Genomic DNA, 26,541 nt, shown 5'->3' on the forward strand with positions numbered 1-26,541 from the left:
CACGTGTGATATCGAGGCTTTGACGGGATTTTCTGTCTGAAATCTGAATGTCAGTGAGACAAATTGGTTTTGTTTGGTGTGTTGCTCTTGTGGTGTGTCTGGACACTCGGCCCGGTCCAACCGTAATACCTACGATTTTAGTCATCTGGTCTTTGGTCTCTCAGGTTTAGAAAATGGCCGACGACTCTGAGATCGTGTCGTGTGAACTGGACACTGAGGAAATGAGGAATGAGGGTCAGTGGAGAGAACCGGAGTTGATCCGTCTAACCAAAAACAGCTGAGTCTGAATTTAGGGTTTGGATCCTTTGAAGGGCCCTGAGAATTGGCCGATCTAGGGAAGACGGATCCTTGGAAGCATAGATAATAACAGAATAGATCTGCTTTGGCTGCTCTTGGAGCCGTCGTCCCTCCTGCTTTGCTCAACCCAAACAGCAGAAGAAGCCTCAGCACTGCGGGATATTGTTGTTGGGATGGACGGATTATTGACCTGAGGGCTCGACAGACAACGTTTCTCCAGTAAGATGGACATATTATTGTGTATATTTTGGGACTGAAGGCTACAGCTGCGCTGGACGCTGCAGAGCCTCCGGTCCACTAAAGCGTCCAGATCAGAAATGATATTCGAACAGAACTTGTTCTTATATTGATGGATGGTGAGCTCTGCCATGTTCTCTGTGCGTAAAGTTGAAACTGTCTTTGCACCAAGTGGTTGGATGCATCATCACAGTGTGGATAGAAACCAGCAGACGCTCTCTGTGCTTCTCAAAGGGAGGCTGAGAGGAGATCCGACAGATTAATTCACTTTTTATTGCTTTTGTTTTCAGACCACCATTAGCGCAGTGGGACTACATGTTGTATATTTGCTGTTTGTCATCTGATGTGATTAATTGGAGAGTAACGGTGGAGCTGCGTGTCGCATTTCCTGCTGGATCTGGTTCTGCTGGTTTGGACTCTAGAAACCAGTTTTACTGGATCAAATATTAAACATCAGTTCATCATGTTTCTTTTACATTCAGTGAAATTAATTTTCTACATTTTTATGATTCATTTGTTCATATTTCAGTTTTAACCTGCATCCTGTTGGTTCAGCTCACATCTTTTATTCTTTATTCAGGTTGAAGGACTGCAGTTTGTCAGAGATCAGCTGTTCTTCTCTGGCCTCAGCTCTGACCTTTAACCCCTCACATCTGACTGAACTGGACCTGGGAGGAAACAACCTGACAGATTCTGCAGTGAAGGAGTTCTGTGGTTTCCTACAGAGTCCAGAATGTAAACTACAACAATTACAGTAAGTCTCCATGTTTTATTTTATTGCTGATGTTTGTGATGTGAAAGTTTTGACCAGAGATCAATACTGATGTTTAAGAGCTGCTCTCATGTTAAAGTGGCTGCAGGGTGGAAACAGGAAACAGAAACACAAAGAGCAAAGAGATGAAGCTGCCATCTGCAGCCTTGCACTGAGTTTTGTGCTCCTTCTGCCATGCGCTCTGCACATCCTACCATCCCTTGACCCACTACGTCCCCATCGATCTTTGCCTCCCTTTCCCACTCTTCCCTCCTGTCTTTGTCAAGCCTCCTCCTTCTGTCCGATTCTAGCCTCACTAGCTAAGTCAAAGCGACTCCTCTCCTCTTTACGCCCACATCACCTGTCCTCCAGCTTCGGCCTCAGCCTCATTTTGGGGGGAAGTTGTTCCTATCAGCAATTAGAATGAGCCCATAACTGTCACATAACCTCCTTCAGTCCTACCTTCGCAAGCTAAGCAATCGCACCTCCACTCCCTTAGCGCTTTCCATCTCCGATTCTCCGGCCTCGTCCTCTTTTTGGGAGGATGACGTTCCTCTCAGCATACGGAATGCTCATCCAAACCCATCGCAAAGTTTGCGATGATCAATGTCCTTCGCCGGGGCCTGAGCGCCAAAGATTTAAATCATACTGTCATTAAACTTTTTTACTGGTTACCCTTTTGTCTGTCTGAGTCTCTACAGATTGAATTATTTTCATATTTCAGTTTTAACCTGCATCCTGTTGGCTTCAGCTCACATCTTTTATTCTTTATTCAGGTTGAGGAGCTGCAGTTTGTCAGAGATCAGCTGTTCTTCTCTGGCCTCAGCTCTGACCTTTAACCCCTCACATCTGACTGAACTGGACCTGAGAGGAAACAACCTGAAAGATTCTGCAGTGAAGGAGTTCTGTGGTTTCCTACAGAGTCCAGAATGTAAACTACAACGATTACAGTAAGTCTCCATGTTTTATTTTATTGCTGATGTTTGTGATGTGAAAGTTTTGACCAGAGATCAATACTGATGTTTAAGAGCTGCTCTCATGTTAAAGTGGCTGCAGGGTGGAAACAGGAAACAGAAACACAAAGAGCAAAGAGATGAAGCTGCCATCTGCAGCCTCATCCTCAAATTCCCTGATTCATTTTCTTCAGACATCAGAAAAACTATTTCTAAATCAGGTTTCCTCCAGTGTATTTGAAGCCTGGCAGCCCACCAGGCTTTACTTAGAATGAAATTATTAGGGGTTCATTGATTGCAGTTTCCTATCCAATTACCAAATTATTATTATTATTTTGACTGACCTTCCATTTTTGGTGGATTCATAGTTTTGGTCTGAAATGTTCCCAAGTGTCTGAAGGAAGCTGCTAAGTTGCTAACAGTGGGACTATTGTTAGCTGCAGATGTTCAGACATGCAGCTGGAAGACGTTGCCTTCCTTGGGTCTCTGCAGATGTCACGGCCGAACATCAGTCGCTTTCAGGGAAGCAAAACCAGCCAGAAAAATCCTTGTAAAATCCCGAACCCTGACCCGGACCGCACTCAGGGTTCAACGCTTCCTGAGTTCAGTTGATCCGTTCCCTCCAGACTGGGAGGATGAACAAAAGACAGAAACAGGAGAAGTTTTCCTGCTGACTAAAGCAGGAAAATCATCATTAAAATATGTTGGGTTGAATTCAGTCTTGGATAATTAAAGTTAATGGGGTTGGATCAGACGGATCCGACTAGCGTAGATTTCTCCTCTAGATGCCACCAGGAGGAAGTTGTGAGGCTCAGGTGAAGCGTCATCATTTCAGTGAAGTGCTTTAATTTCACAAGTTATTCGCTCCACAGTCACTGATTTTTTATTGAGTTTTTTAGTCTCTGTGAGATAAAGTTCCATACGTTCATCTTTATGTATGTTGGGATCTGTATTTGCAGTTCAACTAGTTGAATATTAACTAAACCGCATAAAAACTGCAGCTGAATATCAATTTGATATGGAAATTTCTGAACATGTTTTACTTTTGAAACTCAGAAATTTACATATTTTTTCCAGAATATTTCTGAGATTAATTTCAGATTTCTTTCAGTAAAGTTTTTCACTTAAAGTTCCTTCATTTTGTTTTGTTCTAGAAACTTCTGAGGTTTTTTCTCCTTTTTTTATTTCTACAATGGCTGAAGATTCAAAAACCTGGAGAAAATGTTGAAATTAATTAAATGATATGATCTAAAATAAATCCATTAAAATAAATAATTTAGAAATATTCTATAAGAATAATTTCCAGTGCAAATGAAAAGGTAAAGCCTCATAATGTGCAGATGAATTTGAACCTGCAGCAGCCAGAGCCAGAAGCTCTCCTCCATACCTGTGACAAATAAACAGTCCCAACTGTTTCTCTTTTGACAAACTACTGTTGTCCATTTGATTGTTCTCCTAGTGAGACCCTCAGGCCTCTGGGACTGATGGGGTCCAGTCTGGGTGTGATGGCTTCACGGCTCTCAGAGCCTCCAGCAGCTCTCAGTGTTTCAGGTTGGATCTTTGTTGAAGCCAGAATGTGAATCCTGATTCCCAGGTTGTGATCAGGAAGAGGAGTTTCTCAGCCCTCAGCACTAGAGATGGAAAGATTCTGCATTAAATACTTCTCCAGTACCGAACCTTACTGGATTATTGTTGCTAAACAAGCTCATTAGAGCGTGTTTAACCACTGACTGGCTCACTACTGCCACCTAGTGGTGGAAACTAAGAGCCTGAATTCTGACGGCAACATCTCTGATTTCTGTAAACTTTATTCCACCACTGCTCACAGGTAAAAACCTGGGGGTTTCTTGCAGCCCTCTAGGTGGCGCTGGTGGCCCAACTGTGGTTAAGAATGGCTGCTTTAACTGGTTCTGTTGGACTGTTGGCTTCAGCTCACATCTTTTATTCTTTATTGATTCAGATTTAGCCACTGCTGCTTGTCAAAGATCAGCTGTGATGATCCGACCTCAGCTCTGAACTCCGACCTTTCACCTCTGACTGGACTGCAGCTGAGCGGCAACAACAACCTGGGAGATGATGGAGTGAAGGAGATCTGTGATATTCTACAGAATCCTGGACTCAGAATACAACGATTAGAGTAAGAAACAGTGTCTTAATTTATTGCTGATATTTCTGATGTAAAGTGTTGACCAGAGATCAGTCCAGATGTTTAAGAGCTGCTCTCATGTAAAAGTGGCTGCAGGGAGGAAACAGGAAATGGAAAATCACAGAAATCCTCAGAATAAGGGCGAACAAAGAGCTGAGGCTGCATCTGCATCCATCAAAATATACCATGAAATACATCTTTGTAAATCTCCCTTTAATAAATTAAATGTGCCATAATGCCAATAAATCATTACATTTTCCACTAAATAATTTAATATATTATGAAACATGCCATGTATAACAGCTGACCCCCAAATTCTGTGACCCATCATATTCTGATGGCTCTTCTTTGTCTCCAAGATGTTCATGTAGATAAATGCTCGCTATCGCCCCCTGTGGTCACAACATGGTGCACCACCTGGTCCAGGTGTTGGACGTTGTGGTGGAAAACTTTTCAATCAGTCTGGAGTCGATGTCTATCAATAACTCCAATGACTTTGATCAACTTTCTGATTGATCTGCTACAAACTGGCTGAGCAGCTCCAGCCTCTGTGTCTCTAGCTCTAAAATGTCTCAGCAGTTCAGGTCAGAGGTCATTCAGGTTCTGCATGAACAGAGCCGCCATGTTGGAACACAAACCAGCAACAGAACCAACCAATGATTAGACAGGATCGATGTTAGCCCCGCCCACTGAGGGTGACGAGTTTGAAATTATTTAATGACAAAACAGCAGCCAGGAAATGAATCAATACAGGGAAACACTTCAAAATATTTAAAATAAAACATTTCTTTAAATCAGTGGCTCCCAAAGATTTTCTGGGCCCCCTATGGATTATAATAAAATCCCCCAAAAAGAAAAAAGAATCAACTGGACTCACATCGTTCAACCAGACATAAACCTAAACACACATTTAGTTTTCAAACTAACTGAAGTTTATTTCACTCTTCAGGTTGAAACAAAACAAACTACAAACCATCTTTACAGTCAAACTCTTTTATGTAACTGTTTATTTTTTCATTCATGTTTCCTGCCTCCTGCAATGGCACTGAACCTCCACTAGGGGGCGCCAAACACTTTGGGAACCACTGCATTAAAAAGACATTTTATTATTTAAATTCATTTCTAAAGGTAGATTTTATTGAACATCTAATTATTTAAATGAATATTTAATAATTTCATTATATATTCAATTATTAATGTATTAAAGAACTTTGTGATATTTTAAAGTTTTTAATAATTTTATGATGCATTTATTGAATTAATGGGAGATTTAAATGTATTTCAATTTATATTTATTTAATTTTGTCATTTCTAACCTCCTGTCTATCAGGAACAAATCTATAATCAATGATTGATGCTTCAACAGTAAAATCCTCCAACTCATCATGACCCAGTAGCAGGTTCTGGTTCTGGTTCTGGTTGAGCTCCTAAAGTCACTTTGACATTAAATATTCTCCATGACTTCATGTCTTTCTGGCTGATGAATAATGAAATAGTTGAATTTCTCTGCATTAATCTCCATTAGTTGGTTTTTCCTCCTGATTGTTGGTTTTGTGTGAAACTTGGATGATTTGCTGCAGAAGCTGAGTTTGTATTGATGGAGCTGCTGGTGGAGCTGACAGAGTTTAAGAGCTGAAGTCAGCAGGTCTTTATTGAAGCAGCAGCATGTTGGCATTAATATTCATGAGACTCTTTAACTGGTTCTGTTGGACTGGTTAACCTGCATCCTGTTGGCTTCAGCTCACATCTTTTATTCTTTATTCAGGTTGAAGAACTGCAGGTTGTCAGAGATCAGCTGTTCTTCTCTGGCCTCAGCTCTGACCTTTAACCCCTCACATCTGACTGAACTGAACCTGAGCAACAACAACCTGAAAGATACTGGAGTGAAGGATCTCTGTGGTTTCCTACAGAATCCAGAATGTAAACTACAACGATTAGAGTAAGTCTCCATGTTTTATTTTATTGCTGATATTTCTGATGTAAATGTTGACCAGAGATCAGTCCAGATGTTTAAGAGCTGCTCTCATGTAAAAGTGGCTGCAGGGAGGAAACAGGAAATGGAAAATCACAGAAATCCTCAGAATAAGGGCGAACAAAGAGCTGAGGCTGCATCTGCATCCATCAAAATATACCATGAAATCCATCTTTGTAAATCTCCCTTTAATAAATTAAATGTGCCATAATGCCAATAAATCATTAAATTTTCCACTAAATAATTTAATATATTATGAAACATGCCATGTATAACAGCTGACCCCCAAATTCTGTGACCCATCATATTCTGATGGCTCTTCTTTGTCTCCAAGATGTTCATGTAGATAAATGCTCGCTATCGCCCCCTGTGGTCACAACATGGTGCACCACCTGGTCCAGGTGTTGGACGTTGTGGTGGAAAACTTTTCAATCAGTCTGGAGTCGATGTCTATCAATAACTCCAATGACTTTGATCAACTTTCTGATTGATCTGCTACAAACTGGCTGAGCAGCTCCAGCCTCTGTGTCTCTAGCTCTAAAATGTGTCAGCAGTTCAGGTCAGAGGTCATTCAGGTTCTGCATGAACAGAGCCGCCATGTTGGAACACAAACAGAACCAACCAATGATTAGACAGGATCGATGTTAGCCCCGCCCACTGAGGGTGACGAGTTTGAAATGATTTAATGACAAAACAGCAGCCAGGAAATGAATCAATACAGGGAAACACTTCAAAATATTTAAAATAAAACATTTCTTTAAATCAGTGGCTCCCAAAGATTTTCTGGGCCCCCTATGGATTATAATAAAATCCCCCAAAAAGAAAAAAGAATCAACTGGACTCACATCGTTCAACCAGACATAAACCTAAACACACATTTAGTTTTCAAACTAACTGAAGTTTATTTCACTCTTCAGGTTGAAACAAAACAAACTACAAACCATCTTTACAGTCAAACTCTTTTATGTAACTGTTTATTTTGTCTTTCATAACGTTTCCTGCCCCCTGCAATGGCACTGAGCCTCCACTAGGGGGCGCCAAACACTTTGGGAACCACTGCATTAAAAAGACATTTTATTATTTAAATTCATTTCTAAAGGTAGATTTTATTGGACATCTAATTATTTAAATGAATATTTAATAATTTCATTATACATTCAATTATTAATGTATTAAAGAACTTTGTGATATTTTAAAGTTTTTAATAATTTTATGATGCATTTATTGAATTAATGGGAAATTTAAATGTATTTCAATTTATATTTATTTAATTTTGTCATTTCTAACCTTCTGTCTATCAGGAACAAATCTATAATCAATGATTGATGCTTCAACAGTAAAATCCTCCAACTCATCATGACCCAGTACCAGGTTCTGGTTCTGGTTCTGGTTGAGCTCCTAAAGTCACTTTGACATTAAATATTCTCCATGACTTCATGTCTTTCTGGCTGATGAATAATGAAATAGTTGAATTTCTCTGCATTAATCTCCATTAGTTGGTTTTTCCTCCTGATTGTTGGTTTTGTGTGAAACTTGGATGATTTGCTGCAGAAGCTGAGTTTGTATTGATGGAGCTGCTGGTGGAGCTGACAGAGTTTAAGAGCTGAAGTCAGCAGGTCTTTATTGAAGCAGCAGCATGTTGGCATTAATATTCATGAGACTCTTTAACTGGTTCTGTTGGACTGGTTAACCTGCATCCTGCTGGCTTCAGCTCACATCTTTTATTCTTTATTCAGGTTGAAGGAATGCAGTTTGTCAGAGATCAGCTGTTCTTCTCTGGTCTCAGCTCTGACCTTTAACCCCTCACATCTGACTCAACTGGACCTGAGCTACAACAACCTGAAAGATTCTGGAGTGAAGGATCTCTGTGGTTTCCTACAGAATCCAGAATGTAAACTACAACGATTAAAGTAAGTCTCCATGTTTTAGTTTATTGTTGATGTTTGTGATGTGAAAGTTTTCTTGCCACCAGGCCTGTCATGATAATAAATTTTACTGAGCGATTAATTGTGTCAAAAATTATTGCGATAAACAATAATATTGTTTGAAGACCTTTTTACACTGATTTAATAGAAATGATATAATAATTCATGTGATTTCCTGCCAAAGATAGATACACTTTATTTTGAAAAGAACATTTAACACTGGAACTGATAAAATAAACAAAACAACCAAAAACAAAAATAAAATGGATTCTCAGTCTCCATTAACAAAAATGTACTTGAATAAAAACACTGTCAGGTTCAAACATCTATCAAAGACAAAATTGATTAAACACAGGAAAGACGATCAACATTTTCGCTTTAAAAACCACAATTGCTCACTAATTGCGACCTAAATCGGATTAATAGAGGTGTTGGACTGTAAAGAATTCCGTTCCAGTAGACTTTACTTGATAAATGGCGGATAAACTTCGCAAATTCAAATACGACGGTAACACGGCAAAGCTAATGGCTAATTCCAGATCCACGAGGCAGCGTACTCCAGAAGAGGACCCACAACCCAAGAGCCCTGGTATGTGTGAAGAGTTGAGAGCCGATATCCTAACCTCTATACGAGGGGAAATCTCCAAAATTATAAGGGAGGAAATGAGGAGTGCGCTGTCTGAAGAGTTCGCCACCCTCAGAGCTGTGAGGGCCGAAATAGCCAGCAATGCCACCGCCACCCGTGCAGAAATCACCTCAGTAAAAACAGACATTGAAGATATGAAAGGTGGATTGTCTACATGGTCTGATGAGGTAAACACTCTGCAGACTACCGTTACTGAACTTCAGAGCGAGCTGGTTAAGATACGGGACAAGTGCGAGGACATGGAGGGGAGGATGAGACGCGGAAACATCCGTATAGTTGGCGTTGAGGAACAGCCGAACTCCGCCAGCCCTACAGAGGTTTCTAAAATTATTAGAGAAGCGCTCCAGATGGACCGGGATGTAAAAGTCGATCGCTCACACCGAACAGCCGCTCTGACGAAACCGGGAGACGGAGAGAGACCTCGTGTGATCATAGCCAAGCTGCATTATGATGGAGACGCCGCTGACATCTTGAGAAGAGCCAGGGAAAAAGCCCCGCTGACCTACAAGGGTAAAAGAATCGCAATCTTCCCGGATTACACCACCAGTGTGGCCAAGGCACGCGCAGCCTTCTCTGATGCACGGAAAGCTTTACGGGGACGGAGCGATGTGCGCTTCGGATTACTTTACCCAGCACGACTCAAAATCACATACAAAGAGGACAGTAAGGAGTTTCGGGATCCCGTGAAGGCCATGGACTACATACGGAAAACCATCCCCACTGCAATAACTGGAACTGAAACGTAAGCGAAGCCGCAGATGCTAATATGACACAATTCGGACCAGCAGATCCCAACTCTGAAATATTGTCTTTAGTGCTTAAATGCCAACTGTAATTGCGTTCAATGTCACTTATCTAAACTGATACGTTTGAAAGGTGCACACTTCTAACCTTGTTAAATTACTAAGTTATAATTAAGTTGCATTAATATTACTAGTAGATTCTATGCTGTGGTTAAAGTACTTCTCCTGCAGGAGCCTGAACTTCCACACTCTTAATTTCTCTTTTTGTTGTTGTTGTTGCACACATCCAATTCTCTTTCGGTTGTGTTTGTTGCCGCTTCCTATAGTGGCTAGGGACTTAAACCCACTACCTTGCATTATGTTATCTATGTTCATTTTTTATTGTTTCCTGCGTTTTGATCCTTCTGTTCCCCAAGGATCTTACTGCAACTAAAAAAACAGAGCATTTGAATATTAGTTTTGACAATATTGCACAGCAAAGTCTTACTATTTTATTGTATCGTCTTGGTGTTCATCGTTCATGTTACTCAAATGTTTGGTTCCACCCGTCAAACGGCCGTCTCTGCCTCCAGCACAATGCTATCACATATACATTTTTAAATTAAATCAGTTATGAGTACATTAACTGTAACAAGTTATAACGTGAAGGGTTTGCATAGTCCAATGAAAAGAAAAAAAGTATTGCTGCAACTCAGACAATCAAAATGTCAAGTAGCATTGCTGCAAGAAACACATTTATCAGATGTGGAACATACAAAATGAAGTAAGTCATGGGCTGATAAAGTTTACTATTCGTCACATTGCTCTGGCAGGAAAAGGGGTGTGGCTATACTAATACATAGGCAAATTAATTTTACTGAAACGTTAGTACATAAGGACAAGGAGAGCAGATTTATTTTGGTAAATGGGATAATTGATGGAACAGCGGTATCCTTTATAAATGTATATGCCCCTAATGAAGATGTTCCAGGGTTTATTAAGTCAGTTTTCAATATGATTACAGCTCCGGTCTGTTGATTATGGGGGGGGATTTTAATTGTGTAATGTCAAACCTAGATAGGCAACCGGCCTCTCAGACCCCCATATCTAAGATGGGTAAAATGCTTAAAAATATGTCTGTGGAAACTGGATTAGTGGACGTATGGCGATCCAAATACCCAAAAGACAGAAATTTTACATTTTACTCAAACCGACATGCATCTTACTCACGAATAGATTACTTTTTTACTTCCAAGGCTGAGCTACACAGAATTGAGGATATCACAATATTGCCCATCACAATCTCTGACCACGCACCTGTTGCTCTCCAGTGGAATATAGGATTGACCCCATCATTTAAGCAATGGAGACTTAATACCTCCCTTCTTAATGACAAGGAATTCATTGATTTAGTTAAATCTGACCTCAAAAATTATTTGGACATAAACAACACCCCTGACACATCTCCTATCATGTTGTGGGACTGTGCAAAGGCCTATTTAAGAGGTAGTATCATCTCCTACACCACAGCAAAAAAAAGACAAAAAGCAGCCAAACAGAAATATTTAGAAGATAGAATTTGAGATCTGGATCTTCAACATAAAAAGACTAGAGGACCCAGGAATATGAATGATTTGAATACATCACGTAGAGAGCTCCAAGATTTATTATCAGAAAAGATAGAAGGTAACCTTCGTTTTGCTAAGCAGCAGTATTATGAAAATGGAAATAGAGCGAGCAGACTTCTGGCCTTCAGACTTAAAAAACAACAGTCCTCAAATGTTGTTCAAAAGCTGAAATCGGGCAATAAATCCATCTTAAAACCAAAGGATATTGCTGAAACATTTGCTGAATTTTACAAGGTTTTATACCGAGACGCTGACACTTGCAGTGATGAGAATAAAATAGGTGACTACTTACAAAATATACAAATTTCAAAATTATCTGATACTGTAGCTAAACAATTAGATAAGATAATTCAAGTAGAAGAAATTAAAAATGTTATCTTATCCCTTAAAAATAATAAGAGTCCTGGCCCCGATGGTTTCATAAATGAATTCTATAAATGTTTCATAGACATCGTTACTCCACTTTTATTGGAAGCATAACGCTTTTCTTTAGAAACTAAAACAATGGCGCCATCCTGGTCTGATGCCACAATAGTTGTATTACATAAAGAAGGTAAAGATCCCACTGACTGCGGGTCATATCGGCCATTATCCATGCTGAATGGGGACGGACGCATTCTAACTGGTATTCTGGCAAGACGATTAAATGTCATAATAAATCAAATCATACATCCAGATCAAACCGGATTTATTGTCGGGAGGCACCATGGAAATAATCTGCGTCGTTTATTAAATATTATGTCTCACCAAAAAGAAAATAAAGCTATGACAGCTGTAATATCTTTAGACGCCCAAAAGGCTTTTGATCGTGTGTCGTGGAAATACCTTATTCAAACATTAAAGAGGTTTAAATTTGGGCCCAAATTCATAGATTGATCCAGACATTATATTCATCCCCACAAGCGGCTGTAAGAGTTAATGGTTTCAGGTCGGCAAGTTTTAAGTTGGAACGCGGATGCAGACAAGGGTGTCCTTTGTCACCTCTTTTGTTTGCAATTAGCATCGAGCCACTAGCCCAGCTTATCAGGGACAACGATGAAATTAAAGGGATTCTGATTGGCACAGAGGAACATAAAATATCTCTTTATGCAGATGATGTACTTCTGTATCTGTCTGATCCTACATCATCAATACCACGTCTGAGGGAAATGATTTCTGTTTATGGCCATTTTTCTGGCTATAAAATAAATGTTGATAAGACAGAGGCAATGGATGTCAATAGCAATATTCCATTGGGGGTTAAACAACAGAGCGGTTTTAGGTGGCCAAGGGAAGGCATTAAATACCTAGGCATCAATATTCCCCTCTCATTAAATGATTTGTATCACGTCAATTACACGAAAACACTGGATATAATTAAAAAAGACCTGGAGCGATGGTCAGCATTGCCTTTGTCCCTCCTCGGTCGCGTTGAAACCATTCGCATGAATCTGTTACCCAGATTATTGTATTTGTTCCAAATGTTACCAGTTGGCATACCTAAGTCCACGTTCGTTGAATTGGATAAAATTATATCAAAATTCATATGGCAAAGCAAGCGCCCCCGCATAAAATATAAAACACTACAAAGATGTAAGACGGAAGGGGGTCTCAAGCTTCCGGTTTTAAAATACTATTTCTGGGCAGCTCAGTTAAAGCCTTTAATTTCATGGATCCAACAGGATTCTCAAACAAGATGGCTGAACATTCAGCAAGCAAAATGCTCAGTACCATTAAAGGTATTGCCATTTTTAGATATCCCAGTAAAGGAACTGCCATTGTGGACTAAAACCACACTTGACATTTGGAACAAAGTGCGAATTTCTTTCAAGCTACCGAGAGTTTTATCAATATTAACAAGCATTGGACATATTAAATCTTTCACACCCAATCTCTTGGACAAAAATTTTTCTAAATGGGCTGAACAGGGGCTTACATTTCTTCATCAGTTGATCGACAGAAACAATCTTATGTCGTTTGAAGAGTTATGTAGGAATTTTCATCTCCAAAAAAGTGATTTCTTTAGATATTTACAGCTGCGCTCTTTTTTGCTCGTGCACAAGGACTGGGAAAAAGTGCTAAATCCAACACCATTAGAAAACCTTCTAATCCATTACCAGAAAGGGGGAGGAGATAAAAAATTTATAGCAAAGTTATATAGTGTATTTCTGTCAATGAACCTTAACGAAACCACTTGGACCAAACAAAGATGGGAGGCAGAGACGGCCAAAATAATCTCTGACGAGGCTTGGGAGGGAGTCTGGATTGAGGCTCATAGAGTTACAAACTCAAATACGTGGCAGGAATATAAATGGAAAATTATTAGCAGATATTTCAGGACCCCAGATGTGGTTGCCAAGATGGATCCTAAAGTACCAAGCTTGTGTTGGTCCCCAATCATACACACATCTTTTGGTCATGCCCCAAACTTCAAAACTTTTGGGATGAGGTGTACAGAACTATAAACCATATTTTCCCAGGAGTTATACCAAAGGATGTTGCAGTTGTGGTACTTGGGATTATACCAGATGGTTTGTAAGGACGGGCCAAAGCATATCTGTTAAATGTCCTTTTTACAGCTGCCCTGAAATGCATCACAATGAGGTGGATGCAGCTGGAGCCTCCTTCCTATGACTTATGGGTCCAAAAAGTAAGGGAATTGTATAGAATGGAAAAGATAACCTACTCATTAAGACTTCAAAAAACACTTTTAGCCTGCGCTGGGGGCCAGCAGAAGCAATGTTGATGTAAATAAACCCAACAAGTTTGTCTCTTGGCATATGATGTCTAGCTATCCCTCCCAAAGTGTATCCTTATTTTGGGGTTGTATGACGATGAACCTACAATTGTGACTAAGATGTTTATTTATGGAAAACTTTATATTGTCGACATTTGTGTCATGTACCTTTAATGCATGGTTGTATCATTGCTCTGCAAAAATAATAAAAGTCTAAGTTCTAAAAAAATAAACACAGGAAAGACAAGAGAGATGGATTCTTTGTACTCGCGAGGAGAACAGACAGAGATGTGCTTTCAGTTACAATCTCCTACCGCTCTGAAATCACATATACCTGCTCCTCTCTTTTTATTGCATTCAGGATCCCTCTCACATTGGGCGCTGCAACTCTCAAAGGGTGGGGGAAACAAATCATCACATAGTTGCAGCACTAATGACAATCACTATCTAGACACATGTTATCTACACACTAGATTCTTCTGTTCCAGGCACGGCGTCGAGCAGAACAAGTTGTATGTCTTCACGGCGACGGCTTTGTTGCTATCTAACAAAACAAAGGAGAGCAGAACTTCTTGCAGGGCAATAAACTCTGCTGGGAGTTGTTGTCACTGCTTTCTCTCAGTAAGACCTCAGGAAGGAATAAAGTTATTCAACACACAGAAACATTATTTATACTAAGAGTAAAATGAAATAAAATGAAGTAAAAGTATATAAGTAAAAACATTATAAAGATATAATTATAAGGCTTCAGGAACAACAAATAATTGATAATACCAATAATACAATTTACCCAACAAACACCAAAGTGTAAATAAATACTGGATTCAACCAAAAGAGTTCAGATTATGAAGTCTGTAAACCATATTGTCCTTCAGTAATCATTAGATTTAAATAGAGAAGATGGAACATCGACTACCTGATGCAATAGTTCACACTACACGTTAGTTCACTCCTACATTTTCTTAAGACAATCTGAGAAGCGTTGATGTTCTCAGATTGTCTCTTGTTTCATAACCGATCATCCTGTAGTGTGTGGTGTGTTACGGTAGATCGTTGTGGCGCTCCGATCTAAATCAGGGGTTTTCCCCACTGGGAGCTTAACGCAGCCTGTTGAATGTGACAGGTAGCCAATCAGAAAGCCGGATTCTCCTCCTGCTTTCTGAGGGGAAATTACAGAGGGGAATCCCAAACAGCTGACACGGAGCAACCCGAAGTCCAGCGGACATTGGAGATGATATGTGGAAACAACATTAATGTTTATAAAACATTTGGTGTAAAGAATATAGAAATGATGAGGGGAGGAGTTGGAGCCAAATTGGTACCAGTTGATGAACCCGGTAACTTTTCAGCTGTTCTTCGTTAACGTGACATAAATAGGTTCTAATGATTTTCATTCAGTCAGGACGTTACGCTGACACTAGAGCCACATGCACTGCAGGTAGATTGTAGTAAAGCATTGATTAATGCCTGGTTTTAAAATGACTTCACTGGACTTGGAGCCATTATTTTGTGCCCATTGTTGGACACCACACGGCCCGATGGAACCCGATGGAACCCGATGGAACCCGATGGAACCGTTCTACCTAGGATTTCTGTCGGCTAATGTGTGATCTCTCAAGTTTTGAAAATGGGCCGACAATCGGCCGACAGCTCTAAGATGGTGTAGTGTGAACTGGACATTACACTGAGGAAATGAGGAAGGGAGGGTCAGTGGAGAGCAGCGGAGTTGAACCTTTTTTCATTCAGTGTCATCAACAGAAAGAGAAAAAGGCTGGAAGAGACGATAATTAAAATGACCTCGATAGTTTTAATTTATGCTACGATTGATTGATTTATCGTTTATGGCGACAGGCCAAGTTGCCACTAACCTGCAGACGTCTGGCTGATATTCTACTGATCCACTCTGAGGGTCTTCATGGTAAAGTCTGCTTTCTTCTTCTATGGTTTGGTCAAATTAAAGCTTCTGTGGTTTTAGAAATGAGGAAAACTGCTGATAGACGGGAAGATGGAATCAGTTAAAATACTGATGTCACTTTAATGTTTGAATCTCTTTAAAGTGGAGGAGCTCAGATAAGTCGGCCATATTTCCTGAATTGTGGGAGATCATTTATGGGCTGATATTTCCATGTGAAGCTGATCTTATCCACTGATCTTCTCTTCCTCAGCAAAGGTCTAAATATCAGCCACTGTCCTCTTTAGCAGTGACAGGTTTGCCTGACAGGCCGACCCTGGAGGTTGTGTCTGCATGTTTCTGGTCAACAGTAGTGATCCTGGTGTTGCCAGGCAGAATCAGCAGCTCAGGATTTTGAACATGTTGGAGCAGAAAACTGCAGCCAGTTCAGCTCCACTTTCAAACCTTCATCAAATCAGTTTTTCTCCATTTTCTCCAGATTGACTTTGTAACAGTTCAGTTTCTATTCTGTGAATAATTTGATAGAATTCATCTGAAAATCAAAGTTCATATCTTCTGCTGTAAGAAACATTTTCCTGACTTTGTTCCTGGACTTGGAGCCAGAGATTCATTTAGTCTCTGAGTTGGACCGGCTGATCTGAGGTCAGAACCAGACGGCATTGGGACTGTAAATCCCCATCATTTGGAGAAGGTCAAAGGTCATTCAGCCCAGTCTAGAAAAGAGAATTTCAGCTTCTAGAATGTGACAGGAACAAATCTATAATCAATGATTGATGCTTCAACAGTAAAATCCTCCAACTCATCATGACCCAGTAGCAGGTTCTGGTTCTGGTTCTGGTTGAGCTCCTAAAGTCACTTTGACATTAAATATTCTCCATGACTTCATGTCTTTCTGGCTGATGAATAATGAAATAGTTGAATTTCTCTGCATTAATCTCCATTAGTTGGTTTTTCCTCCTGATTGTTGGTTTTGTGTGAAACTTGGATGATTTGCTGCAGAAGCTGAGTTTGTATTGATGGAGCTGCTGGTGGAGCTGACAGAGTTTAAGAGCTGAAGTCAGCAGGTCTTTATTGAAGCAGCAGCATGTTGGCATTAATATTCATGAGACTCTTTAACTGGTTCTGTTGGACTGGTTAACCTGCATCCTGTTGGCTTCAGCTCACATCTTTTATTCTTTATTCAGGTTGAATCACTGCAGTTTGTCAAAGATCAGCTGTTCTTCTCTGGCCTCAGCTCTGACCTTTAACCCCTCACATCTGACTGAACTGGACCTGAGCTTCAACAACCTGAATGATTCTGCAGTGAAGGATCTCTGTGGTTTCCTACAGAATCCAGAATGTAAACTACAACGATTAAAGTAAGTCTCCATGTTTTATTTTATTGTTGATGTTTGTGATGTGAAAGTTTTCTTGCCACCAGGCCTGTCATGATAATAAATTTTACTGAGCGATTAATTGTGTCAAAAATTATTGCGATAAACAATAATATTGTTTGAAGACCTTTTTACACTGATTTAATAGAAATGACATAATAATTCATGTGATTTCCTGCCAAAGATAGATACACTTTATTTTGAAAAGAACATTTAACACTGGAACTGATAAAATAAACAAAACAACCAAAAACTAAAATAAAATGGATTCTCAGTCTCCATTAACAAAAATGAATAAAAACACCAAAGTGTAAATAAATACTGGATTCAACCAAAAGAGTTCAGATTATGAAGTCTGTAAACCATATTGTCCTTCAGTAATCATTAGATTTAAATAGAGAAGATGGAACATCGACTACCTGATGCAATAGTTCACACTACATGTTAGTTGTTCCTAAAGGAACCTCAGACTCAAGACCGTTTGGCCTCCAAGTCACTAAAACTTAAACTCTTTTAAATCCCAGATCTCTCTGTGCTAAATCTCTATTAATCAATGATTTCATCACTGAACATAATATCCATGTTGTTTCTGACAGAAACATGGTTGAATGACAATAATGAACCGATCGTACTAATTGAATCTGTGCCTCCTAACTACAATTTCTTAAGTGAGAATAGAAAACATAAAAAAGGAGGAGGCGTGGCTTCAATATTTAAGAATACTGTAAATAGTAGTAAAATTTCTTTGGGTCACTTTACTTCTTTTGAGTATCTTGGAATTGAGATTAAAGGCCTCAAACGAACTTTAACACTAACTTTATACAAAAGTCCAACATATGTGGAAAATTTCTTTACTGAGTTGAATGAACTTCTATCTCTCTTATGTATTAATTATGATTGTTTAATAATTGTTGGTGATTTTAACGTTCATGTTGACAAACCCCAAGACAGAGGGGCTAAAAATCTCTAATATCTTAGAGACTTTTGGTCGAACACAACATGTCAAACAAGCAACACACTCAAGGACACACACTGGACCTGGTTATCAGTCAGGGTGTGAATATTTCCAATGTCTCTGTAACTGATGCCGCCCTGTCGCATCACTTCCTGTTATCTTTGAAAGTTGTTTATCCTTTAATCCACTTGGACAAACAGCAACCATCACAAAACGTTCTTCACTGAAAACACAGCAGAATCATTTCATCAAATCTACTCTTCTTCCTCACCCTTAAGCTGTAATGACGTAGATAAGTTGGTATAAACAATGGATTACGGACTTGCTTTCAAATCTCAAAGTTGAACAGCAGAGATATGCTGGGCAGGGCTCTGCGGACAAATTTTACAAAATATGGCGACCATTCTTGTGTCACATTGAGGGACGTCCAGCCAATCAGTCAACCCAGCATGAAACTAACTAAGTCAACCTTCCCCTGTTTTTTTTTTTTCTTTTTTTTTTTTTTGTGTGTGTTCTGTAATGGATGTGTGGATGTGAATGTTTGGGTTTGTAATCTACTTTGTTGAAAACCAATAAAAATATTCAAATAGAAAAGATTTTCAGTCTAAAGTTTCAGATATCATTGATTCCATTGCCCCAATTAAAATGAAGGTTGTGTCTGGTAAGAAGAAATCTCCATGGAGAAATGCACAAACAGTTAGATCTGCAAGACAACTCTGCTGTAGGGCAGAACGAAGTAAAACTCAACTTCACGTTCATTATGACATCTATAAAGAAAATCTACGTTACTATCATTTAACACTCAAACATGCAAGACAGGCCTTCTTTGCAGATGTCATAAACAAAAACATTAACAATGCTCCAGCTTTATTAGCAACAGTTGACAGACTCACAAACCCTCCTATCACGTTACCACCTGAATTTCAGTCTATTGCTGCCAGCAACCAGTTTTCCAGTTTCTTTTCAGAGAAAATTCAAAAAATCAGAGGATTAATCTGCACATCCACTATAAAGTCAGAACCAACACTGAACCCAAACAAAACAAATACAGGAAAAATGACCCAATTTCAACTACTTAATTATAAAACCCTAGAGGAAATTATAAGTCAACTCAGCTCCAGTTCCTGCTGTCTGGATGTTCTAGATCTATAACTCTAGAACATTTCTTTAAGAAAGTTCTGCCTGTTGTTGCTACTGATCTGATCCAAATAGTAACTCATTGCTCTCATCAGGCTTTGAAAACAGCAGTAATCAAACCACTGATAAAAAAGAACAATCTAGACAAATCACTACTGCAGAATTACAGGCCGACCTCTGACCTCTGACCTCCCATTCATCAGCAAAGTTATTGAAAAAGTTGTGTGTAAACAGTTAAATAGCTTCCTAACGATAACCAACTGCTTTGACTCCTTCCAATCTGGTTTCCGGTCTCACCACAGCACAGAGACTGGCCTAGTCAAAGTGTTCAATGACATCCATATAAATACGGACTGTGGGAGAACCACAGTGCTGGTTCTGTTGGACCTCAGTGTTGACCAAGACATATTACTGAATGGACTGGAGAGTTGGGTCGGACTCTCCGGTCCAGTACTTAACTGGTTTGAATCTTACATAAAGAACAGGGATTTCTTTGTTTCAATTGGAAACTTCTCATCAAAGAGGTCAAAGGTCACATGTGGGGTACCCCAAGGTTCAATCCTAGGACCCTCTTATTCAATATTTATATGCTTCCACTGGCTCAGGTTATTACAGGAAATAATATCAGCTACCATAACTATGCAGATGACACACAGCTCTACATTATGATGTCACCAGGTGACCTTTGACCCCATCCAATCACTGAACAGATGCTTAAAACAGATAAATGTGTGGATGAGACAAAACTTCCTCCAGCTGAACAAAAACAAAACTGAAGTTATTATTTTTGGACCCAAAGAGGAACGATCTAGAGTTATAGATCTAGAGTTATAGATCTAGAATCATAGATCTAGAGTTATATATCTAGAGTTATAGATCTAGCGCTATAGATCTAGAGTCAGTGCACAGCTTCAGTTATTACAAGTAAAAACCAGCGATCAGCCTGAAACCTGGGTGTAGTGATGGACTCTGACCTGAACCTTCAGAGCCACATAAAGACAGTTACAAAGTCGGCCTTCTATCACCTGAAGAACATTTCTAGGATTAAAGAACTTAATTAAATCAATTTTAATTTATCAATTAAAATTGATAAATAAAGTTTAAAAAAAATGTGGAGGAGCTCAGATAAGTCGGCCATATTTCCTGAATTGTGGGAGATCATTTATGGGCTGATTTTTCCATGTGAAGCTGATCTTATCCACTGATCTTCTCTTCCTCAGCAAAGGTCTAAATATCAGCCACTGTCCTCTTTAGCAGTGACAGGTTTGCCTGACAGGCCGACCCTGGAGGTTGTGTCTGCATGTTTCTGGTCAACAGTAGTGATCCTGGTGTTGCCAGGCAGAATCAGCAACTCAGGATTTTTAACATGTTGGAGCAGAAAACTGCAGCCAGTTCAGCTCCACTTTCAAACCTTCATCAAATCAGTTTTTCTCCATTTTCTCCAGATTGACTTTGTAACAGTTCAGTTTCTATTCTGTGAATAATTTGATAGAATTCATCTGAAAATCAAAGTTCATATCTTCTGCTGTAAGAAACATTTTCCTGACTTTGTTCCTGGACTTGGAGCCAGAGATTCATTTAGTCTCTGAGTTGGACCGGCTGATCTGAGGTCAGAACCAGACGGCATTGGGACTGGAAATCCCCCTCATGTGGAGAAGGTCAAAGGTCATTCAGCCCAGTCTAGAAAAGAGAATTTCAGCTTCTAGAATGTGACAGGAACAAATCTATAATCAATGATTGATGCTTCAACAGTAAAATCCTCCAACTCATCATGACCCAGTAGCAGGTTCTGGTTCTGGTTCTGGTTGAGCTCATAAAGTCACTTTGACATTAAATATTCTCCATGACTTCATGTCTTTCTGGCTGATGAATAATGAAATAGTTGAATATAGCTGCTCCCCAGTTCTTGAATTAATCAGCCAGTCTTGACGGGTGAATTTCTTCTTTTTATTTCCTTTATGCAGGTGATTCAGATCCAAGTGATAATCACAGTCTTTAATTATCACAATCACCGTGAAAACTAAAACATATACAAATATTAGAATACAAACATAAACATATAATACAAACAACAAAACAAAATGTTCCTCGCTGCTTTCACTGGGGACACTAAATGTAGATTCCTTCACGCCAAACAATTTGACCATTCAAGTCCTTCATTGACAGAATGATTGGATCAGCTTCATAAGGCCTTCATTAACTACGGCAGCCTGTGAGGTACATACAAACAAAACCCAAACATTACAAAGTGTAAATACCATCAAAACAGACAAACATCCATAAACAATCTGCAATAAATTTTAATATAAAAATTCACTTTAAATAATTTACAATAAATAGTTTACAAGATATAATTATTTGGACAATTTATTTTAAATAGTTCACTATCTGTTACACTCCCACCAATAATGCATGAATTATTGTTAAAGAACATGCATTATTCCAAATTATGCAGATTGTTTAAAACATGCTTCGTCTGTGTACATTCAATTTAAAAGTCACTTTCTAATAACACCACCAATTTTTGCACCAGTCTTTCTATCACCAAACTCTTAGAAATAATATCCCTTCCTGATCTCTGTTCTCCTGTTCTCAACTTCACCTTCACCAAACCAAACCATCACTATCAACCATTGTTTCCACAACACGACCCAACTGCCACCTATTTCTTGGGAGAAGATCCTCCTTTACAATCACAATGTCATTTACTTTTACATTGCGCCGAATTACATGCCATTTTGTCTAATGGAAATATTCTGGAGGTACTCTCTCTTCCACCGACTCCAAAACTGTTCAACTAGAAACTGCACACAGCGCCAACGTTTTGAGGAATAAATATCCTCCCTCACAAATTTTCCTCCAGGAGGCAGAGCAGACTCAGACTTCATTTGAAGCAAATGATTAGGAGTTAAAGGTTCCAGAGAACCAGGGTCATTTATTCCTTTTAGTGTTAAAGGACGACTATTAATTATTGCCATGGCTTCATAAAAGAAAGTTCTTAATGAAGCATCATCAAGTTTTCCCAGGCTTTGAGAGAGAGTAAAGGCCAACACATTGCGAATGGTGCGTATCTGACGCTCCCAAACACCACCAGCATGGCTTGCTGATGGAGCATTAAAGATGAACTCACACTGGTTCTCTGCCAAGAAAGACTCCAGATGTTTAGGATCACATTGTTTCAACTCATTATGGGCTCCTACAAAATTTCTTCCTTGATCGCAATATATCTGGCGAACAGCTCCCCTCAAACTAATGAAACAATGCAGGCCATTAATAAAGCAATCTGTGGACAAATCATCCAACATTTCAATGTGAACAGCTCTCGAATAAAGGCAGGTGAACACCAACCCATACCTTTTGTATTCCTTACGATTTCTTTTAACAACAAAAGGACCAAAACAGTCCATTCCACAATAAGTAAATGGTGCAGATGCTTCCAAACGTTCCTTTGGAAGCTCAGCCATAAGCTGTTCTTCCACTGGTCGTCTTAACTTCCTGCACTGCACACATTTATGGATCATCTGAGCCACCAACCTACTGCAGCCAATTATCCAAAACCCATTTATCCTGATCTGCATCTGGGTTTGACCTCTGCCTTGATGACCTACCTGAATGTGACAGTAGGACAAAATAAGATGAGTGATATGGCTATTTTTTGGTAAAATCAGTGGATATCTAAAATTTTCACTCAGAGATGAATGTTTTAATCGTCCACCAACCCGTAGCAGACCATCTTCTACAAATGGATCTAAATGGAACAGAGCGCTAGAATGTGGAAGGATCTCTCCTCTTTTTAGCATCTTCATCTCTGAGCCAAAGGCCTGTTCTTGTACAAGTTTCACCACTGATTTAACAGCATCCTCACGTTCTTTAACACTCACCACATTTGAATAACATTTATTCTGGCATCCAAGTCTTTTGATTCTGGCTACCACTTTAATCAATGTAGACCAAGACGAAAACCTAATGAAACGTTTAAGAAAATCAGCGGTGTCACTTGCCGTTGTCACAAATGTCTGAACAGCTTTAACCTCTGGGTCACCAACTAACAGATCAGGGTAAGATTTAAATTCCCTGTTAATTTCCTTTTCCCACAAAAATTCAGGACCTGTTAGCCAATTAGTTGTTAAAATGTCAGAGGCACATAACCCTCTTGATGCATGATCTGCTGGATTTTCAGCGGTGTCAACATGATTCCATTGATTTGGATTTGTGTTCTCCCTGATGATCTGAACCCGGTTTGCCACAAATACATGAAACCGTCATGCTTCATTATTAATATACGACAACACAACTTGTGAATCTGTCCAGAAAAACTCTGTGTCTATCTTCATATCAAGTTCTGATTTTAACAGAACACTCAGCCTAGCAGCAATCACTGCAGCTGTAAGCTCCAGACGAGGAATGGTTGTAATTTTCAAAGGAGCAACTCTGGCTTTAGCCATGATTAAAACACAATGAATTTCACCTTTGACATTCTCAAATCTGAGGTAGGAGCATGCACCATATGCTAGGTTTCTAGCATCTGAGAAGTGATGGAGTTCGGTTTTAACAATTTCTCCAAATCCTTGGGGATGGTAACATCTTTGCATCAGTAACCTCTTTACATCCTGAAGGCTGAACTTCCACTTCTCCCACCGTACTAGCAAGTCTTCAGGCAGAGGGTCGTCCCATCCAATACTTCTGCGACACAGATCTTGTAAAATGCATTTCCCTCTCATAACAAATGGTGAAAGAAATCCAAGCGGATCATATAAAGAGGCTATTACTGGCAAAATACCACGGCGTGTATCAGGTTTGTCCCTCAGATCAACATGAAAGCCCAAACAGTCACTTTTAACATGCTATCGCATACCTAAGGTATGTTCAGTAAGTGTCGAATCAGGATTGAGATCAGCAGAAACCACACTAGTGGCTCTCAGATGGATTCACACAATCTAGAACGTCAGACCTGTTGGAATTAAATTTATGGAGTCTCAAACCACCTTCTTTGCACAGTTTCTGTGCTTCAGTTATTAGTGTGGTGGCATCATTAGCTGTAGGGACACTTATTAGTCCATCATCAACATAAAAATTATTCTCCACAAATGCTGCTGCAGCTGGAAACTTTGATCTCTGATGTTGTGCCAAATATTTCAGACCAAAATTAGCACAGCCTGGAGAGGAGGCAGCACCAAAAAGGTGGACTTTCATCTGATATTCTTTAGGCCACATATGTCAGAGTCAAGGCCCGCGGGCCACATCCGGCCCGCAAGAAGATTTTTTTACGGCCCCTGGGATGATCTTGATTTATTATTAGAACCGGCCCGCAGACCGCAGCAAGCCGGCACCCCGTCTGAAAAAAAATATCTTCCTTATTTGAACTGTAAGTAGTTCTTTAAATGTTCTGTGAGATGATGTACTTACCCATGTATCCATAACAACCAGAAATTTCAATATTTACCAAGTTATTGCCGAAATATACCGTCTATTAAACGAGTGCCCCCCGGATTAATTACACTTTCTGCAGCTGCAGCTGCGAAGTTACCGTATTAACCCGATACTTTCTGGAAAGTGCAACGTCTCCCCTTTCAGAAACCGTTGGAATTTTTCCACTTAGCGCTACGTGTGGCGGAATTACGGTACTGCAAATTTAGATGTGTGCGCCGACACGTCCGGTCTAGAAGGGTTATTAGCACAGCAGTCGTCAGCATAACTGTAAAATTAACTTTCAGATACCCATCAAAAATGGCAAAAAGGAAGGTGGACATTGAGAACCGGGGGTTTCAAACAAGGTTTAGAGTTTATATTTAGAGTTTTTACTCAGTTCAAGTTTAAAAGTTAAAGTTTAATATTTGTTTTCACTGCATGTTACTTCTCCTTGATGAAAGTGTTGTTTTTGATTAATAGATTTTTGCACTTTATTTTATTGTATTTCAATCCAATTATATTTTAAAAATATTTCAGTTGTGTCTGTTGAAAATTAAAGATTACTGACAGAGCCATAAGAAAATATTGCTTTATTTATCTGATCATATTGGAATATATTTGTTAGGTTTTCAGTAGGTTCAATTAGGTTCACTACACTATATGTGTCATTTAAAAAAATTTCAATGAACATTCGATCAGTCCGGCCCTCGGCTTGGAGCTAAATTTTTTATTTGGCCCTCCGTCCATTTGACTTTGACACCCCTGTTTTAGGCTCACTCTCCAAATCTCCTTGCTCCCACCATAGAAACCTGAAGTAACAGCGATGCTTTGATGAAACATAAAACTGGTGGAACATCCTTTCAATGTCACAAATTATAGCAACAGCTTCTTTTCTGAAACGCAAAAGGATTCCAATCAAAGAATTAATCAAATCTGGACCAGTCAACAAAGTATCATTCAAAGAGGAACCACGAAATTTAGCTGAGCAGTCAAACACTACTCTCAACTTATCTGGTTTCTTTGAGTGGTACACACCGTGGTGAGGCAAATACCACACACAACCATCATTTGTATTTGCCTCAGGAACTAGTTCAGCATCACCACAGCTAATGATGGACTCCATAAATATTTTATAATGATTGTGGAACTGATTATTTCTCGTTAACTTTCTTTTCAGATGTTGTAAACGAACAGTAGCTAACCTTTTATTATTTGGCAACACAGGAGGGCAGAAAGTTTTAAATGGAAGAGGCATCTCTAAATGGCCATCTTCCTTTTGTGTAATATTTTCACTCAGAATTTGTATAAACCGGATATCATCTTGGGAAACACATTTTCCTTCTGGACCCCTTTCATTGAAATCTAATTCCAAAACTCTTAAAACATCAGAAGCCAATGGAGCGGGTATTTCCTTCTGTCATGTTTGTTTGGATTTTCCGAACCCACATGCAAAGATCACTCTCAGGAGAACCGTTCAAGGCTTTATTGACAATGATCAGTAGTAGCACGGCACAGGGGCGCTTGGTCTGGGAGGGGGGTCCGCTGGCTGGAAGGACACGCTCAGTGGACACAGTGCACAGAACAGCACAGGCAGGAACGAATACTCCAGATCTTCAGTGAAGGTTGGAGAGCTCACATGACTCGTGAGACCTCAGGACTTCAGGCGCCTAGAGATAATAAGAAAGGACAGGCTGGGTAAATAAGCACAACAAACTCAAACACCACTTAGCTCTAGAACCAGATATACCGAAAGGCGTCAACA

At 39.5% G+C, this 26,541-nt stretch overlaps 1 protein-coding gene across 38 annotated transcripts in view; it reads left to right on the top strand.

The window, feature by feature from the left end:
- Positions 1-26,541, top strand: part of LOC122824368 (NACHT, LRR and PYD domains-containing protein 14-like) — a 155,583-nt gene that overhangs the window by 123,217 nt on the left and 5,825 nt on the right. For 20 of the 38 annotated variants that reach the window (XM_044104896.1, XM_044104897.1, XM_044104894.1 and 17 more), the window contains 6 exons: positions 1,115-1,288; positions 2,062-2,235; positions 4,199-4,375; positions 6,150-6,323; positions 8,093-8,266; positions 17,090-17,263. The exons of 2 other annotated variants lie outside the window; for them this stretch is intronic. In XM_044104896.1, the coding sequence (XP_043960831.1) occupies positions 1,115-1,288; positions 2,062-2,235; positions 4,199-4,375; positions 6,150-6,323; positions 8,093-8,266; positions 17,090-17,263 (1,047 nt within the window). Of the gene's footprint in view, positions 1-1,114; positions 1,289-2,061; positions 2,236-4,198; positions 4,376-6,149; positions 6,324-8,092; positions 8,319-15,850; positions 16,566-17,089; positions 17,264-26,541 lie in introns of those variants that run through there. 16 more of the 38 variants (XM_044104907.1, XM_044104913.1, XM_044104912.1 and 13 more) reach the window with 6 other exon arrangements.

Source organism: Gambusia affinis, linkage group LG21 (assembly GCF_019740435.1).
Source record: "Gambusia affinis linkage group LG21, SWU_Gaff_1.0, whole genome shotgun sequence".
Taxonomy (NCBI): Eukaryota; Metazoa; Chordata; class Actinopteri; order Cyprinodontiformes; family Poeciliidae; genus Gambusia; species Gambusia affinis.